The 19,142-nt window shown below is 45.4% G+C and overlaps 1 protein-coding gene across 1 annotated transcript in view; it reads right to left on the bottom strand.

Annotated features, from left to right (window-relative positions):
* Window positions 1-336: 336 nt before the first annotated feature.
* Window positions 337-19,142, bottom strand: part of LOC138491448 (gamma-glutamyl hydrolase-like) — a 304,916-nt gene continuing 286,110 nt past the window's right edge. Inside the window, exons 8-10 of the mRNA XM_069617967.1 lie at window positions 17,030-17,167; window positions 1,987-2,932; window positions 337-1,191 (exon numbers count right to left, since the gene is read on the bottom strand). Of these exons, the coding sequence (XP_069474068.1) occupies window positions 2,814-2,932; window positions 17,030-17,167 (257 nt within the window). The 3' untranslated portion in view covers window positions 337-1,191; window positions 1,987-2,813. The remainder of the gene's footprint in view (window positions 1,192-1,986; window positions 2,933-17,029; window positions 17,168-19,142) is intronic.

Below are 19,142 nucleotides of genomic sequence, written 5' to 3' on the forward strand. Positions count from 1 at the left end.
ACATTTACTTTTGAGACACAGCACATTCACAGCAATGCATGGATATGGTGATGCCAATAAATGAATTGTTGTACTGCTAATGAAATGATAGATGTCCACTCATGTATGTTTTGTTTTTAAATTATGATATATTGATGAATTAACAACAGGGAAGGAGGTGCAATGGTTAGGGAAGCTGTACACCCGTGCCCACCCACCACCCAAACGTTCCCACCCCCAACCAGGCCCCAATGTTCTAACCCCCCAAACAACCTCCTCCACCACCCAAACGTACCCACCCCCAACCAGGCCCCAATGTTCTAACCCCCGAACAACCTCCCCCACCACCCAAACGTACCCACCCCTCACACCCTTCAAGTCCACGTGTCCCGCAGTGCCCCACACACATGCCATCACTTCTGTGTGCACTTCTGTGCCTGGGCATCCTTGCCCGAGAGCCCTGTTAGCCGACTTGAGCGCCTCCTTGGACTGGCAGTAGTGGAGCTGGTGGGGTGGTGCTATTGGATGGCACAGATTCAGGAATAGATGGCATATGTGCAATATTTGCCTGTTAGCCAATCAACATGGACTCTATGAGCCTGGAGGTGTTGTCATTGCCCTCCCGCACATGGCGTGCCAGGGTGACCATAGTGCTGGCAAAGCGTCCAATGGACCTTGAGAGGCGACGTACTGACGTGCTGTAGCACTCCCTCTGCAGCCTAGAGTCCTCGAGCTGCCTATCCACCAGCTGGGTGAGGGTAGCCTGCTGCTCCTCCATCCGCTGCATGCAGAAATGTAGCTCTGCCATTGATGGGGTGGGGGACCTCATGGGACTTCGGAGTGATGTGGGGCTGAACTCCAGCTGATGGAAGGATTCCAGGTCATCCAATGTGGGCATCTCCCCCTGTGGGCAAGTATCAGACTGCTCTGCCGGGGGAATGTTTTCACTACAGGCCGCCTCCTCTGCAGTGCAGCTGCCTACTGTGGTGGTTTGGGTGGGCATGATGGGTGCCCGTGGCACCTGTGTTGCGTCAGGCAGCGTGGAGACGGTGGGGATGTCGGTGATGGTGGCCGGCACATGTGTTGCAGTTGCTACTGGGGGCAGGGATGCCGAACTGCTGGCAGAATCCTCTTGTGCAGAGGCGGTGGCTTGGACACGTGCTGGTGCTGATTGCCTGGGCTGTTGTGCAGTATCACTGTCACTTGATACGGCTGTGGGGACACAGAGGACATGTAATTAGTTATGTGGTGGTGCCTGATGGGTGCATCACATGCATCATACAGGTTGATCATTTAATAGTGGCAGTTACATGCATCTGCTTGTTGGAGGTATGCATTGTAGTGATATTGGTTGCCATATGGATCATGATGGGTCCTTTGGCCCAGTCATGCACTGCCTGGGGGGGGGGGTTGTTAATGGGTCCTTTGGCGCAGTCATGCACTGCCTAGGGGGGGGGTTGTTAATGGGTCCTTTGGCCCAGTCATGCACTGCCTGGGGGGGTGGGGTTGTTAATGGGTCCTTTGGCCCAGTCATGCACTGCCTGGGGGGGAGGGGGGTGTTGTTAATGGGTGGTCCTTTGGCCCAGTCATACACTACCTAGGGGGGTGAGGGGGGTTGTTAATGGGTCCTTTGGCCCAGTCATGCACTGCCTAGGGGGGGGGGGTTGTTAATGGGTTATTTGGCCCAGTCATGCACTGCCTGTGGGGGGGGTTGTTAATGGGTCCTTTGGCCCAGTCATGCACTGCCTGGGGGGGGTTGTTAATTGGTCCTTTGGCCCAGTCATGCACTTCCTGGGGGGGGGGGTTGTTAATGTGTCCTTTTGCCCAGTCATGCACTGCGTGGGGGGGGGTTAAAGGGTCCTTTGGCCCAGTCATGCACTGCCTGGGGGGGGGGGGTTGTTAATGGGTCCTTTGGCCCAGTCATGCACTGCCCTGTTGTTAATGCGTCCTTTGGCCCAGTCATGCCATCAATATATACTCATATGGCATTCATGTTTTTCCACTTACCAGCATCTGCAGGTGGGCTCACTCCTGCCTCAGCCTCCCTGATCACATGGATGCCCTCAAGGTGGAGGACACTGCTGCAATGCTCCTCCCATGCTTCCAGCCTCAGTGGGGAAGGGGGTCCTCCACTTGTCCCACTGCTGCGTTGGCGGTGTGTGGAGATCAGGTTCCGAACCCTCAGCCTGAGGTCGTCCCACCGCTTGTGGCAGTCCTTTACACTCCTCACAGTCACGCCCACAGCGGTGCACTTGTGTGCTGCTTCCGCCCACACTTCCAGCCTCCGCTGCTGTGTGGCACGCCGTTGATCGGCACTGAACAGCATCTCTGCATGCTCCCTATTAAGGGACTCTCTTTTAATCAGAGGGATCACTCCTGTGTGGCTGTGTTCAGAAGTATTTGGAAGGTTAGTTTATCATCCCTACAACCTCAGAAATTGTACATCACAACTTGGAGATGGGATAAGGGTGGAGCAAGGGTTTTTTCGTATTAGCTTGGGAGTGCTAAATTGTGTTACTTTTGACAGTGAAGGTAACACTGTTTAAAACAGTCTCTGAACACAGAAAATACAATAAATGACTGCAACAATAAATTACGACAGGCTCCATCTCGTCCAACTCCGACGCCCCCCCCCCAAAACCCCCTCTGCCTCCACTTCTATGTATAAACATTTGGTCAGTATTTCTCTGTGTGCAGAAGATACAATGTATATCACTGTAAATTCACAGTCTAAGTCTATTTCAGGTTACCAAAGTTGAAGCAGGTTTCAGAAGTATTCCTAAGGTGAGACTGGGCAGATGCACCTGTGTATGAGAAATTCACACGCAGCATATTTAGAAGAAGTAGACTTGTTCGTAGCCTGTGATGTTTCCCACATAGATTGGCTGGTAATTGTAGATGAGGGCTTCTTCCTCTTCTTTTGGACTGGAAAACCGGTGTGAGCTCTTCCTGGCTGTGGAGAGAATGATTGGCATTGTGGTTATGAACAGAATCTGCTGTGACTGTAGCCTTGGTGTTCACGAACCAACGCAATACTATTATTGCCTTGCATGGGCCTTGTGGCTTGAGCGCACTGCAGGAAATCTGTGCCTGAGCTGCCGATGATGACATCCCACCTGCTTGTGGGCTTCTGCTGAAATCACAGATATGCGCTGAGAGCTTTTGCCTAAGAGGAAACAAGCACTCCAGCTCCTATCTTTAGGAGGTCACACATGGCTAAAAGAAGACAACAGCTTAGGTTCTTTACAACAGGAGACACTCTTAAGTCACGAAGGAGCTATTCACTGCAGTTCCTGCCTGCAGGAGGTAGTTCCCTTGGTTGACAGAGAAAATTATCCATTCTCTTACCTACAGGAGGCTGTTATATAGATACAAGAAAACAATCACTCAGCGCTCCCCTACAGATTGGCATGTCATCAGTTTGTGGGATCCCCATTGATTTTGTAACTGTAGCAAAGCTGGTCTACTCAACTCAGATTGTATGTCCTCACTGAATCCCAAAAGGAAATCTCTGTGTGCATTGGTTGTTGTGTTGTACTATTTAAAGGCTTAGGGCCTCATTCCGAGTATGGCGGTAAGGGATAGCGGCCACCGGTAACGAGACCGGTGGCGGTATTCCCTTACCGCCATACTCCGAGTTCCCTCTGCGCCCTCGCCTTTAACGCCTGCTTTGAGCAGGTGTTAAAGTCGAGGGCGCAAAGGGGCCCCCAAGCCAATAACGGTGACCGTAATGAACGGTCACCGTTATTTGCATCTTCCCCATTCCCATTAAGCCCTATGGGGGCTCATTTGGGAATGGGGAAGAGCCTTGGTGAATGGGGAATCACCGCCCCGCCAACCTTGGAATGGGGCGGTGATTCCGCCATACACCAAGGCGCTGCCGTTCCGGGTACGGCGTCAACCAAGGCGTTAATAGCGCCATTGGTTAGCGCCGTACTCGGAATGAGGCCCTTAGTCTAAGTAGATGTGAGTGTTGATGAAGACAAGGAGAAGGGCAATAGAAAGCAGAATGTAGATATGAACGAAATCGTCCCAATTAGAAAGTGGTCATTTTTTTCACACCTTTGACATTACCTTCTTTGATTAATTGGTTGCTAAATTTCAGATTAGCCGTCATTTTACTGAATGTGTTTCTTTTATTAATTTCAACTAAGGATGTCACAGTGTGTCCCATGTTGGAGCCATACTTGCCATTTTAGATTGGGACTGCTTTCTTGCGTTGCTTATTACTTCGCTATATTACATGCCTCTCTATTCTTAGTGCTAAAACATTACAGTACTCTTAGTGGGTAATGCGAATTTGACCTGCGGGTCATTCACGGAAGTTATCTGGACTTTAACAAGAGGGTGACAAGACTAAACCAGAATGGGTGTTAGAAGAAGAAGCACATAAGTTAAGAAGGGCATTTCTAGAGCAAAGGGGAATTCCTAGAATTGAGTACACTATAAGACACATCCATGCCCATTGGTGACCAGACAATAACAGTAGGAGTCATTTCTAGAGAAAGAAAATATTTTTACAGTAGAGGCCTTCTTAGTGGTTGGCAGGATCTTAACAAGAGTGGGGCTTCTGGATGATGACTAGACATTGAAAAGAAACTGCCCACTTTGTTTGAAAACATTTCCCGGACTGGCCACTTCCATTGAAAGTCGGCCTGTCGTGGAACAATGCATGCACCTATAGCGCAACCTGGAAGCGAGTCAGATGGCGGCTGTGCAGACAAAGAGGTAAGGATGGGATCAGGGGTTTCAGTGGTGTCCCTCTCTTTGGGAGATGATGGTTCCCCACAGTGACGAAACTGGGCTTCGGTGGAAGTGGCTGTGAGAATTCATAATAGAACCATTGAAAACACTCAGGCTCCTCAGCGGTGGCATGTGATGCCTAAGAAATCACTTGTACATATAAAAAAGAAATTGGCATTCATATATATTGACCAGACTTTAAAACAGGTTTCATTTCTGAAGGATAAGCATACTTTACCAAGGCGGATGTGTCCAAGAGGGATTTCATAGCTGGAAAGGCATTCCTAGAGGATGAATAATTCTACTAAGGGGGTGCAACTTAGGAGGTAAGCAGACTTTAGCAAGAGGAGTGTTAGTTTCTAAAGTATTGCCAATATTTAATAATAATAAGCAATACTTTGATATGATTGGAATAGGGTTTACTGCTTCCTTTGGCCCACTTATTGGTTGCCGTGGTCGGTCAATTAAAGGAAAGTTCTTTGGAGTGGAGCAGATTAGATAGAAACAGTGGTCACAAGTTAATATTATGAATAAAGGAATGCCCACAGACAGAGGTAAGTGTACATTAAATCTTGCTAATGGCAGGTAAATTCTTAAGCGCATGTAAAGAGAGCGGTCTGGCAAAAGTATTTATTAGCTCCTAAACTAAGGGGATAGAGTGAACTACATCAAGTTACAGTCACATTAGGCTCACCATGTCACAGTATAATCATTTGTCATAGTGGCAACACAGATGGACTGTTGGACCAATCCCAGCTCAGCTGCTGTACAGATGTCCCTTAGATGGTACAGCTGCCAAAATGTAGACCTACATTCCTTTCAACTTGAGGAAAGGGGACATCCACTGCAAATCGAGAACACAATGAAGTCTGAAGTATTCAGACTATTCTTCAGAGGTTAACAAGGGAATGTGCTGCCGAACATTAACAAGGGAAGGTGCTGCCGAACATCAGCCCCTTAATGCTAATGCTCAGAGTATCACTGGCCTTCAATTGTAAATAGGAATGGAGCATTGTTACTTTGAATGGTTATATTGAAGTACTATTTCTTTTCACCTTATTTATACCAATGCAAAATTCCTTTCCCCCTTTCTCACATTAGTGCACTAAGGTGGCTACATTTCATTATGATCTTTACATATAGCCAAACTACATAAATAATATTAAATAAAATGGGGGTCTGATTCCAAGATGGCCGCCGAACCAAGAACACATTGAAGAGGTGCTCTCCGTCCCAGCATGCACCGAAAGCAGCAATAAAAAGCTGAATATCCCCTCCCTGGGTAACAGCAGGCACATGGAAGGAGCGGAAACAAAGACCCGACCAGGCTGGACCCCTGCAGACCCGTCATGCAGCATCAAAGGGCAAGCCCCCGTTGGATTAACCACGAAAGGGCTCTGTGCCACGGACACAGTCCGGGCCGGCCAAACCCATACACCCACAGATAAAAGGCCGAAGGGGTCGGAGCCCAACCACAGAACAAACAGAGCCAGCAGTGGGGAACAAACAACATACCAGACATCCCCGTGGCGGAGCGCAGGTACATCCAAGGTCGGCGCAGTCCCGCGAGGACGGAGACACATTGGAAGGAGCCGGACGCCATGGGAAGAGGAAGACAGCGCCTAACTGAAAAGGCGGTAAGATTCTGCCTCCCGTCCCCTTCAAGGCCCTGGGAGAAGCATAATACAAACAGATAAGGCCCTAGGCCCTACATAGGAGGGAAGCGGACAGCTGCACTCCTACTCATCACCCCTCCACTGCCCAGCACAAGCACAAGAGAAGTGAGGCCGGCGAGCCCACGACACGCCTGGTGCAACAAGCGCTCAGTCCAGGAAAGCAAGAGTGAAGCGCCCCCAGAGGGGTGGCCACCGGTAGCACCGGGGAGAACTGGCACCAGTAGATCCACTGGGATCAGCCAGGTCAAGGCACACGGGCAAGCTCAAACTTAAACAAGGCAGGGACAATAGGCCCTCCCTTGAAAGAAAGCGGAGAAAAGGTAGAGGATCTACCACAACGCCCCAACAGCAGCAGAGGCCAGACAGAGAGGAGGATCAGCAATCGGAAGAGAGGAAGAGGGCCTGGAGAGGAGACCATGATCACAGCTGGCAGGAGCCCATAACCTCAGGCCCCAACCACACCCAAAGATCAGGAAACTTGAAACACAAACAGAAGGCTGGCAAGGGTCCACTGCCCCTCCCCAACCCACAAGATCAGTATGGCAGGCAGGATGTCAAAAAACAGAGAGAGAGAGACTGCCCAAACCTCACGAAAGGGACTAAAAAGGCACCTGAAGGGTTGCTGCAGAAAACGTTGAGGAACGAAGGGGGAGCACAGCGTGAGAGCAAACAAAGTGGTGGACAGGGACGAAGAGGAGGCTCCTCAAGAGGAAAGGCCAGAGGAGAGTATGGTCAGACAAACGTTCCTTGAACAATGCTTCTAAAATTTCAGAGACAGGATGGCGAACACTATCCAGTCCCAACTGGACAAGATGAGAGAAGACCTGGTGGGGGGAATTAAGGGAAGTGATGGGAGATCTACACGCACTCCAAGCCAGAGTGGACATAAACGAGAAGGCCTCCTACAAAGTGGAAGACCTGATGGAACACTTGGCTAGAGCCACCCACAACTTGGAAATCCAAACCAAGGACCTGGAAAACAGATCGAGGAGAGCAAGCATAAGGATTAAAGCAATATCTGAACTGGTTGGAGACCCAGAGCTACCCCAAACAATAAGACAAAACTTTGCAGACCTGGTGGAAGCCGCAGACCCAGTTGAAATCAGGATCGACCAGATCCATAGAGTGGGACCAAAAAGTTCTGGCCATCGCAAGAAGAGCAAATGACCTCAACTTTAGTGGCTCAGCTATCCAACTCTTTCAAGACCTATGCCAGGTCACGCTCACTAAGTGAAGGCTGATTGTCCAATTGTGCAGGAGCTAATGAAAGGAAGAGTAAAATACAGGTGGACCTTCCCCTTCGGTTTCCTTCTCGAGCTTGAAGGCAGACAAAGGAGAATCACATCAATAGAGGAAGGAGCAAACATCTTGGGAATAGAGGTCAACTCGACCAACAGTGAGGCCCAGGGACCAAAAAAAGAGCAATCAAAAGAAAGGCGTGGGAATGGACCATCCAAGAATCAAAAAGGAAAGCAAGCAAAAAGAGGGGCCCGAGGGGCCCAGGAACACTGCCAGAGATGACCCTGCGGGAAAGCAACTCCGCAGAAAGGGGTTCCTCCTTCTAAACGCAAATCCGCTGGAACAAAAATGAACCAAAAATCACCCAGGGAGGGGTCACACATAGTAACTGCGGTGGGGGGGGGGGGGGGGGGGGGGGGGCGGGAGGGTGACTTTAACCCCCACAGAGGAGAGTCGGGTGGGGCTAGAGAAAACATTCAAAATCATATCACTAAACATTTAAAGGCCTAAACTCGCCAATAAAAAGGAAAACACTCCAACACTACCTGTCGAGAGAAACCCCAGATCTGATAGCCCTGCAAGAAACACACATACAAGAGAAGGACAAAGGCAAGATAAGATTGCAAGGCTAAGGCTAAGGCTAAGGCTAAGGTCCAACAATGAATTGACCCAGCAAAAAACAAGGCGAGTCCTAATAGCAATAAGGAACAACCCAGGCCTCAAGATGATAGACTTGAACAGAGAACCCAACGGAATATATCTCGCCATACTCCTCCAGGGGAAGGGAGAAACTACCACTCCGGCCACCATATATGCACCTAACACAGGGCAAGACAGATTCATCCAAATGTCACAAAAAAACAGGAGGGATTTGCAAAGGGAACAATAATATTCACAGGTGACTTTAACCTAGCATGGGACCCTGAAAGGGACAGAAGCGCTAGAATCTTACTCCCAGAACAAACCCTCGAAGGAGTTTAGGGAAAACATAGACAACCTATCGCTGGTAGACGCTTAAAGGGAAAACAGAGGTGACATTAGAGGGTATACATTCTACTCACATGTTCACAGGTCATTATCAAGGATAGACTACATCTGGGTCTCTAGATCCTTGCTGGGCAGATGACGGGCATAGAAGTGGGTGCAATAACACTATCGGATCATGCCCCTGCAATATTGAAAATGAGAAGGAATCTGAACTCCCTGAGGCTATGGAAATGGAAATACCAAGCTCACGTTTTTAAAGATGAGACCCTGAAAGGGGAATTATTATGAATTTCTTTCAAACTAACGACAATCAGGAAATAAGCCCACCATTGACCTTTTGGTGTGATGTGGTTGATAGGATTGATCGGGTCTGGGACATTAATTATCCAAGGAACCCATCCGCGATTATTTTGCAATTAATGACCACTGGTTATAAAATTGATTGGGTAACATCGAGTTGGATCGTCAAGGTCTTGTTGGTGGCTACAAAACAGATATTGAAAGTCTGGAAGACGAGGAAGAAACCTTTGGTAGAAGACTGGATTTTTGATGTACAAGTTCTTTCTGCCTACGAAAAGACTATGTTATGTAGATTGCACGAAGAAACATGCTATGATGAACAATGGGGGAACTTCAATGATCTTTATGGGTGAAGGCTGCTTGGGTTAATGGGGCCTGTGGAGGTTGTATCTAGTCTCGAGAATTATATAATGGGGGTGTGTGTTTGTGTTTTGCTCTATGTTGTTTTTTGTGGATGTGTATGTGGGGTTGTTACATGTGCATAGGCTTTGACGAATACGTGATTGTTTCTTTGGTCGAAGCTTTTAATGAAATGTATTTGGCAGTATATTTCTGATCCATCTGCTGTTTCTACATATGTAATATTTTCTTTATTGTCGAAAATGGAAATAAAGTTAAGAAAAGGAAATAAGCCCACCCATGATCTGGGATGCATTCAAAGCCACGATTAGGGGAAAGATAATAGCGATAAAGGCCCGAAGGGACAGAGAGCGCAGACTCCTAGAGGATGAATTTGAAGCAAAGCTGAAGATGGCATCAGGAGCGACAGGCATTACTAGAAAGAAATACAAAGCAATTGGGGGCCAGCTTGAAATCATTCAAACAAGCAGAGTTGAGCGCTCTCTAATACACCTAAAATGGAGATATTACATGAAAGCGAAGAAAGCAGAAAAACCCCTGGCAAGGATGCTGAGAAAAGTGGAAAAAAATAGAACCATACTAATGATCAGGACACCAGAGGGGAGAAAAAGCTATGAACAAGCATCGATCATGAGGGAATTCACGAAATACTATTCAACCCTATACACATCGGACATCCCAAATAATCTGATCCAAACGGAATACCTGGATAACTGTACCTTATCAAAAATATCGGACCCAATTAACCCATTCCCCGTAGTGTGATATTCGATGACCACGAGGCAGGTACCTGCTGTTAGGTATATGTGGGGTCACCAACTATAGAGGTCTTATACCACTCCATTAATCACTCATGGATGACCCCACATATACCTGATAGCAGGTATCTGCCTCGTGGTCAGCGAATATCACACTACGGGGGGAATGGGTTAATTGACCGATTTAGGGTGACTCAATTATCCCCTTGAGGGATTGCTACAAACTATTTAGTGCATTTACTTTTTCTAGGGTCTTGCCGACCATGCTTTGCCGCTTCCCAGTTTCGAGAGATATCTACCAGAAGACTGGGTGAGTCAATTGGTGTTAACTGAATCCCGCTACTCTATACGGAGTTGCCTGTACATAGATTAGCAGGTCCTGACCACATCTACTTTTTCCCATATTATTGTTAGGTTGAAGTTTGGACCTCACCAATGACCTGGGAGAGGTTAGTGGCTTTTGCCTCTTTTTTCCTATTTTTTCCCCGTTATTCAGCTTTGCTTGCCTAAAAGCTATGACTAAAATAGTTGTTTATTTGAATTTCCCACAGGAACAGAATTAAGGAAATTACGCACTAGAATATCTCACCCTGTATAGGAACAGTGAAGCCCCTACCCTGAAGATGGATCTATGATCCGAAACGCGTTGGTCATTTTGTAAAATACCTAAAGGGCTTCCCTAGAGGGAATTGACCATTCCATGAGACTAATGTATCTAAGAAGTCATGTAAACACTAAAATGGTTTTGTATTCACTAATATGCTCAATCTGTAATGCTTCTGTTTTGTAAATAGATATGAGATACTATACCTGAAGAATATATCAGTCACTTTGGAAACTGTATGTTATTGAAGGTTGGAGAATTAAAAACTAATTCTCTAAATAAGTTGAATTTGGACTGATATACTTGGTCTACTAGAATATACAATGTTCATCTAATGTTTTGCTGAAAACTGTGTGAAATACCCTCTCCAATTTAGAAAAGGAATTTTTGAACTTTCCTATATAAATACATGCCCCTATGGGCCAAAGTCTACATGTGTGGTAAGTAATGAACATTGGAATGTAGGTTCCATTAGGAGTGCATTTGGGCTTACTGTGTAGCAATACACAGTTCAGGTTTTGTTCAATTTTGTGTCCCAAGTGGCCTTGTGACGTCAGCCCGCCTGCACCTGAAATAGTAAGTACATATACATTGAATTCTAGAAGATATACATCTTTAAGTCAAAATTACTCCGAAAAAGTACAAACTACCTAATTAGGAAAGAGCTGTGCACCCCTACACCCCAATTCGGTTTTGTTACCAATTTTAGACCTGTCATCTCGGCAACCCTGCCGTTGCCTACATTTGACCCATCTTGCATAGGGACTGAAGTGCTACCATTATCAGCAAAACTGCTCTTATGTCAGCTGGCTTTAGTCCTCTATTGCAAGACTAAACCAATTCATGAAAATTAAATTCTATGCTCTCTTAAGTTCAATAGAGATTTTAATATCTCATATTAGACTTGTGTGAATGTTAAATAGAGCACACTTACACTACTACAGGCATCAATACCATTTAACCACACTGGACGTTTCCCCACATTTAACCACAGTCGATCTATAGAGTGGCAGGCTACCTAACCCTCATTTTTATTACCCCATCAACATGTGCCCCATACCCACAGTCTTTGCTGTCCACTGTCCGCAGCCAGCCCTGCACCTGCAGTGTTAAAACACTGCAGCGAGCATTGGTGGGATGGGAGATACTGTATTACAGTTAGTTTGACTATGTTGTTTCCATTACATGCTTGTCCAAGATTGAGTGCCCTTTGTATGTGTCATCTGTACCTTGGCGCCACAACCTGCACATAGGCAGTGTCCATGAACTGGGCCAAATTTTCACGTCTTCTGAAATGGGTTCTGTGATGAATCTGGCGATGTCATCACTCCTATCCTGAGGAAAGTATCTCCCTATGCGGCCAGGGAAAGACTGCAGCTGCCTGATGCTGACTATCTGAGCGAAGACCACATGGGGGGGTAGACGGCCCTTGTGGGACTGGAGAGGAGTCACCAGACGAGAGATGGTATTCCCAATTTCCCCTAGAACCTGATGACCCCCTCAATACCACCTACCTTTATGGCATACTTTCAGAACTCCCATATCTTCATGGCTTATTGTTGTGTAGATATAGTTCAACCATCTTACACCAATACTAGAACTCTTTATAACATCTTCGATAAAGACACAGACTAAGAAGAGCATGGGAGCAATACAAAGCACAGGACTGGAGACGCGCTTTAGTTGTTGTGGAGCCCAGGAGATGGCGTAATGTTAAGCGTCACGATGGAAGGAGATTCTCTTCACCTGATGTGGGACAGGAGGCGGAGAGAAGCTAAGATGAACCTATAGAAACTGTCCCCTTTGATATGGGGGCATCGCTTTACATACTACAGGGGCTGCTCTGGAAAATAACTCTGGGCCTGAACTCCGTGCCCAACATAGTGGTTAGACACACATTGGGACTAACCTCTTTGACAGCAAGAGCCCTGTGGAGGAAGTTGGCAGAATATGCCAAAATGTGAAATCCTCTGAACAACTCCCTATACGAATCTTTGGGTGAGACATCTTCCCTCCTATTGGCCTCCACTCTGAGTCAGTTTAAGTCTACTATGTGTGAGATTCTATGTCGGATCGGGTCCTCCCCTGAGGAGCTGAAGGTGGATCCTGGTGTGGTAAAGCGAAAATGGAAATCTCTGATCTACTGGGGAACTTGTCCCTTTACGGGGAATACGCAAAATTCAAAAGGAAGCGATCCGAGCTCCTGACGTATGTGTCCTTGTCCAAAGATTCGGGGTGTATACTTGCGCTTGCGCCTGATTCAATTTGCTACCCTAGAGCAGAGGTCCAAGTGGGACGAGTCAGTAAATAACATTGACTGCAGGTTTTGCAAGGCCAACTCACTGGAAACACTCAAACCCATTGATTTGTCTTATCCACGTTTGCGGAACCAAGGCTGTTACCTGGGTTCAGTGTCACTGTCCGAGATGTTTTGGATCAAGCTCATGTGGGGTAACCTGGTGAAACTAATTCTGGTGCTGTACCCCTTTTTTATGTGTTTTCTTAGGGGAACTAGCTGCTTTTTTATCGTATGAAATGCTATTAACTGATCTTCATTGCTGTATTTTTAGATGAAATGTTATCAACAAATAAAATGAAGCCAAGCTGTCTGCCGGGCACCGAGACGCTAGACAAGAGCAGAGAAATATCCCTAGCTCAGGCTGGGAACCCATAGAGTGGAGAGCGAGACACGGAGAAAAGGGAAGGCAGAGGCCGACCAAGAGATGCATCCAAGAGGCCACCTAAGATGCCGAACTGGGATGCAAGGCAGTGGAGAAGCTTTGTACTGGCAAGGGAAGCCGAAGCATTAGGCAAACACCCTTCGGCTGCAGGGCAGAGCCACTTGCACCGCAACAAGAAGCCAACAAGGTGGAGCCACGACATAGAGAAGGGAAGACAGAGGCCAGCCAGGAGATGCATCCCTGAGGGCACCAGATACGCATAACTGGGACGCGAGGCAGTGAAGAAGCTTTGTGCCAGCAAGGGAAGCCGGAGCGTCAGACAAACACCCTTCTGCTGCAAGGTAGAGCCTCTCACACTGCGATGAGAAGCCACACACAAAGAAGGACCCAGAGAGAGTGGGGAAGCCTGTGGAGCCATCACAATTCTGGTGAGCCCACGGTGGAGGGTTGGAACACCGGGTTGTGCCCTGGGAACATATTACCTACCGAAAGTGGTGATCAGAATCCCACAGCTTGCATGCTGTGTTCTGAATAATACCAGTGATTGGGGAAGTTAAAGGACACCTGCAGAGAAGTAAATATCAGTGAAGGACTATGAGAAAGAGGTACTTGGGAAAGAGGAATACCCCCTTGTGTGCTTAATGGTGATGAACATTGTAAAGTCCTGGCAGGAGAGTATACCAGGCACAGTGAAGGTGAAGGCTCAAGGGAGGTTTCATGGCCCTTGTTACTGAATGTTGCAAAGACCTGTCAGGAGAGTAAACCAGGCAATGTGATTGCAAGTCTAGGACCTGCATCCAAATAGAGTGAACATTGTAAAGTCCTGGCAGTAGCGTAAACCAGGCAGTGCGATTGGGAGTCTGGGACCCGCACCTAAATACAGCGAACATTGAAGAGCCCTGGTAGGAGAGTATACCAAGTAGGCCTATGGGAAGTTTGAAATCCAAGGGAAGGAAACCATGCCTCTTGGGTGGCAAAGGTGAATAATGTTTGGAAATCACACAGTAGAAAATAACTGTGTGAGTGTGTGAAATCCAGGGGAAGAGAGCCATAAACCTTGGATTGGTTAATAACATATGCTGGAAATAGAACTGTGACTGGGAAGACGATGAGAAACTCAGGGCAAGAGAAGTCCCCCTCCTGAGGATTGTGGAACGTGGTGTAGCGTTGACCATTTGTTTGTACACCCTTTTTGGAACTTTGTGTTGGAACATTGGAAAAGCTGCAGATGGGGAGCTGAAAGACTTTCCATTTGCACATTTCGCTTGTAAGGGTCAGGATAGGATTTTGGACACAGCACTGAGAACTCTTTATTTTTGGACATTCTGGCAGTGACATCCTTTAGTTTCATTGAGGCAGGGAAACCCCTCATAGTGAAAGGGTCGAGAAAGGTCTTTCTCCAACCCTTATTTTACTTCAAGGTCCATAGCAATCATCACAATGCCTCTGTGTCCGAGTCTTACTCCTTATTAATGACAGTTCATTATTTTATTTTTTTAGAGTACTTTAGTGAATGTGTCATGCAATGTTGATGATGGCCTGTAGCCTTAAGTATTGAGGACTGGTTTGAAGTGTTGTAAATTGTATTTATTTTTGTATATGTATTAATGTTTGTTGCTCTGAGAATGCTAGAAGGATAATACCATTTACAGTAGCATTAAAAGTCTAATATAGAAAGCTTCATATCATTAATAGGATCAATAGTGCAAGGGTATTTCTATTAGAGGTTTAAGTAACCTTTTACAATTTTGTATCAATATAAAAAGTGTATTTTTCTAGATTCTATCTGTTTTATGCATGTTTTAGGTATTTTTGTGGATAATAAAATATGTATTTATAGTGGATCACCTATAAAAAAGTGAGTCTCCTTAATATTTAAGCATTTTAGACATATTTGCTGAAATATCATATTTGCAGAAAAACCACACAAAAAAACAATACGTTAATCACTATTGGCAACCTACTGGCAGGTAAGCTGCCTTAACAAATTAACCATTGATGATCCATTTACTCTGCATCAACCCTGATCTTATTTGCAACTAGAACCACAATTGTTTTTTTGGGGGTTTTTACTTTCTATAGCCTTTGGTATACCCTGAACCCTGAAAAACCGGAACCTGTGTTACCCATACTACTTAGCAGGAATCCTAGAAATCAAGATAATGAAGGTACATCTTTCTCCTATCCCTCCCTTATCCCCTCTATGATATTTCAGCAAATACGTCTAAAATGCTTAAATATTAAGGAGACTCACTTGTTATAGGTGATCCACTACAAAGGGACTTTGAATAAACTGCTGGCATTACAGCATTAAAGACAACCTCGGGGTAACATAGCGAGGTAGGAAATGCTACAATGTATGACAGACTACAATGTATGGCAGAATCAATTATAGAATAATAGCTGTGGAATGTGAACTGCATACATTCTGAGAATTATGATTTCTCTTATAGATATCCCGCTAACATCCACACTGAAGCTTAGAGAAAGAAGAAGCTCTATGGACTTTAATAGATTTTGAGAAACCCTAATACCCACTCCTGATAAAGGGATTTTTTCCCAAAACGCGTAGAGTGTTATGTATCATTACCTGGGAGATTTAACAGATATTGTTACATATTTGCACATTTCTGTATCTTATTTGAGTTACTTGCTTATAAATGACGATGTATACTAATACGTGAAACTGTGCAACCACAAAAACAATAATATTTTTGAATAAACAAGTATTTGTTTTTTAGAAATAACAGTGAAGACAATTTGCTTTAAACATTGATAAAAGATGACAATCTGTGGAAACATTACCATTAATGCCTACTTTGTAGATAGACCTAATATTCATTACACTATCAAAAGATTTACCACTAGAACTATTCTCTTTACAAAAGAATTTCTCCCTAACAGGTCGATCTATATCGCTATATAGAATCTGTCTATGAAATATATACCTTCTGACTGTCTATTGGCAGTAATCTTGAGTGTGCAGGGGACACGAGGGGTCCACAACCTGTGGGTACCCTCTCTCTTTCAGTTTTCCTGAACCCACAACCTAGTGTCAGGGTTGTGTCTCTCTCCTCTGCACCTTACTATCAGTCTAAAGACTACAACACAGGTTTATTCCTGAACTAGTTAGGTGTGCACACGTGTTCATGTCTTCCCTGTTGCTTATTGTCTCCTCAGGTTATTGGTTCTGAGTGAATGTGGTTGGTCACAGCAATAGGTGAGGCACTGGGATGGGTTATTCATTCAAAAGAAGAAATTGGCTATTTATATGCCTCTGTGTGCTTCGTAATAAGAGTCATATACTTATGCGACACAGAATCTCTTATTAATTGAGAAGAGCACTTTACAAACAACATCAGTTGCATTCAGTTCCTGTTGTGTTTCTTTCATAAGGATGAAATCAGGTTCTATCTACATCGTGCTGGACATGGTTGATTGGTCCTAGTCCTAATTCTCTTGTCAAGTAACTGATTGGTCTGCGATGTTACAAAGGCAAACAATCCTCTTTCTGTACCCCCAGTCACCAGCATTCACAGAAAGGCATTACTTGGTGGAAGGCAACATTGCATGCAAACAATGGTGTTGCTTCAGATGTTTCCCCAGGGAGGACAGCTGGTATTGTTTTGTGCGTCACTGTGGTTGGTAAGCCTGTGCTGCACTGAGTGTATGTAGGATGTTTTATAATAATAGTACATATACCTTCATTTACAAAGAAATCTGCAATGGAGAAAGATAGCCGCACCGCATTCAGGGAGTGTGGGAAGGCCAGATCCTTTTGCCACTGGAAGCGGTTTACTTCAGGGTGCCACTGGACTCCATAAAAAGGATACGTCTTACCTGCAGGCAAAATAGGAAAGCGTCAGCAAGGCAGCAAGAAATCCTAAATAATGCATTTTTTGGCCAAAGTAGACAGTTTAGCCTATAAGTACCTGCTAACGCATTGCACTACCTCAAAAACACAATGAAATAAAGCGCAATGACAGGGTGAGCAACAATTCTACTTAAAAGGGCAACCTCAGACACCAGACAAAGAGCGTACTTTACAGTTCTACGTTAAAACGTCTCATGAAAAATGCCACAAAGTAAAAACAGAGAGGCAAACATGAATTTTACATTACAAGAATTGTAATCCGTAATAATGAAGAAATGAACAATGAGGAAGGAAAAAATAAATAGTTTAGCCCTGATACCTAAAACTTAAAAACATCTCTGCTAAGCATTATGCTTTAAAAAGGGGGACAATATCTATTTTATAAACAGATATTTTAAAACCAGCAGCCCCTCTACCCCTCTACCCCTCCCAGCCAAAATGGGGTTAAGCTTGACTGAACCAACAGTGGTGGGGTTAAAATAATATAGAATATAGTTGGGCACCCATCTAGAACCTTAACTTCCTTTAGGGACGTGATACTCTGTCTCTCTTTAAGGCCACCTTGTAGGGGGTTCGAACAGTCATTAATTAGGCTGTTGGGCCTAAGAAGGGTCAGCCGTATGTCCAAACACATGTTCCACAAAGCAGTGGCAGAGATAGTTCCACTGACCACCAGAGAAGGGTCTGGGACCCCAATATGAGTGAAGCAAGCATCCGAGGACAACTTCCTTTTAGCAGTGGTGGATATAAACCCAATGACCATAACATAAGTGAAATAAGCATCAGAGGAAAGTATCCAGGAGAAGGGAGTCATTCTCCTGGCTTATAAAGTTGTGTTGTACAAGGTTTGTTGTAACTACAAGCAAGGGGAAGGGAGTCATTCCCACTGGCCTCTTTTTGCAAAAGACCATTTTGTGAACACCCCCAGCCCCGAATATCAGGAGAAGGGAGTCCTTCTCCTGGAATAGGAACTTTCTGTTGCATTATATTATTCTTTAGTTGTAGTGTAAGGGATAAAAGTAGGTTGTGACACGGGTTGATGGAATTTGATTTTGAATGACATTCTGACAGATCCTTTAGTATTGGTTTGAGACAGGGAAACCTCTCTTAGAAGATATGCATAATGAGGGTTTCTTTTTATTATGACTAAAAGCTTATAGCAACCATTATGCCACCCTTGTGTCACCATCTTTCATTCGACATCCTTACGCTTCCCTAAACTGATGCACCAATTCTAGTAAAGCTTTATAATATGCATCCAGACCCTGATTCTGTGCATAAATTACTATTATTTTTAGTTTCGTCATATGAAGCTCCTCTTTTACCATGACATATCTACCCTGAGGGTCTCTGTTGGTGTTCCAAATGTTAAAGGCTGAACCCCTCTAGATTAATAGGGCCACCCTGGCCTGCTTTGTATTTGTAGTTGCGTGTCTCTGTGTGGGATTATTCCTGTCATTGTATTCTACCTATATCTACTCTCTGCAAATGAGTTTCTTGTAAGCATACACATTTGGCGGTAGTGCGCTTGAGTTCCCATATCACCCTAAAAGCGTTTAGCAGGCATGTTTTAACCCCCATACATTTCACGAGCAACCTTTCACCATTGTGGATTCTGTTAACGACTCTCTCGCTGGCCAATGGTTATGTACTCCCCACACTGATGGGCTCTACCTTAACATTGGTGCCCCCACCTGTGATGACCCATATTCCTGTTTGCCCATTTGGTGTTTTCTGGAGATGTACTCCAGTAGAGTAGCATGTCCCTTAAACCCCTTGTTCTGTGACCTCTGGCCCCCTCATTCCTACCCCGTGAATCCCAGATCCCTACCTAATATGCATACTTCTGCCCCATTGAAGGTCTCCATGACCCAGTACCTGGTGAGCAATCTCAGTGTTCTGAGATAAATTTAAGTGCCATTGAACCACTTGTTCACCAGT

This window comes from Ambystoma mexicanum, chromosome 10 (assembly GCF_040938575.1).
Source record: "Ambystoma mexicanum isolate Mex_15411 chromosome 10, UKY_AmexF1_1, whole genome shotgun sequence".
In the NCBI taxonomy this organism is placed as follows: Eukaryota; Metazoa; Chordata; class Amphibia; order Caudata; family Ambystomatidae; genus Ambystoma; species Ambystoma mexicanum.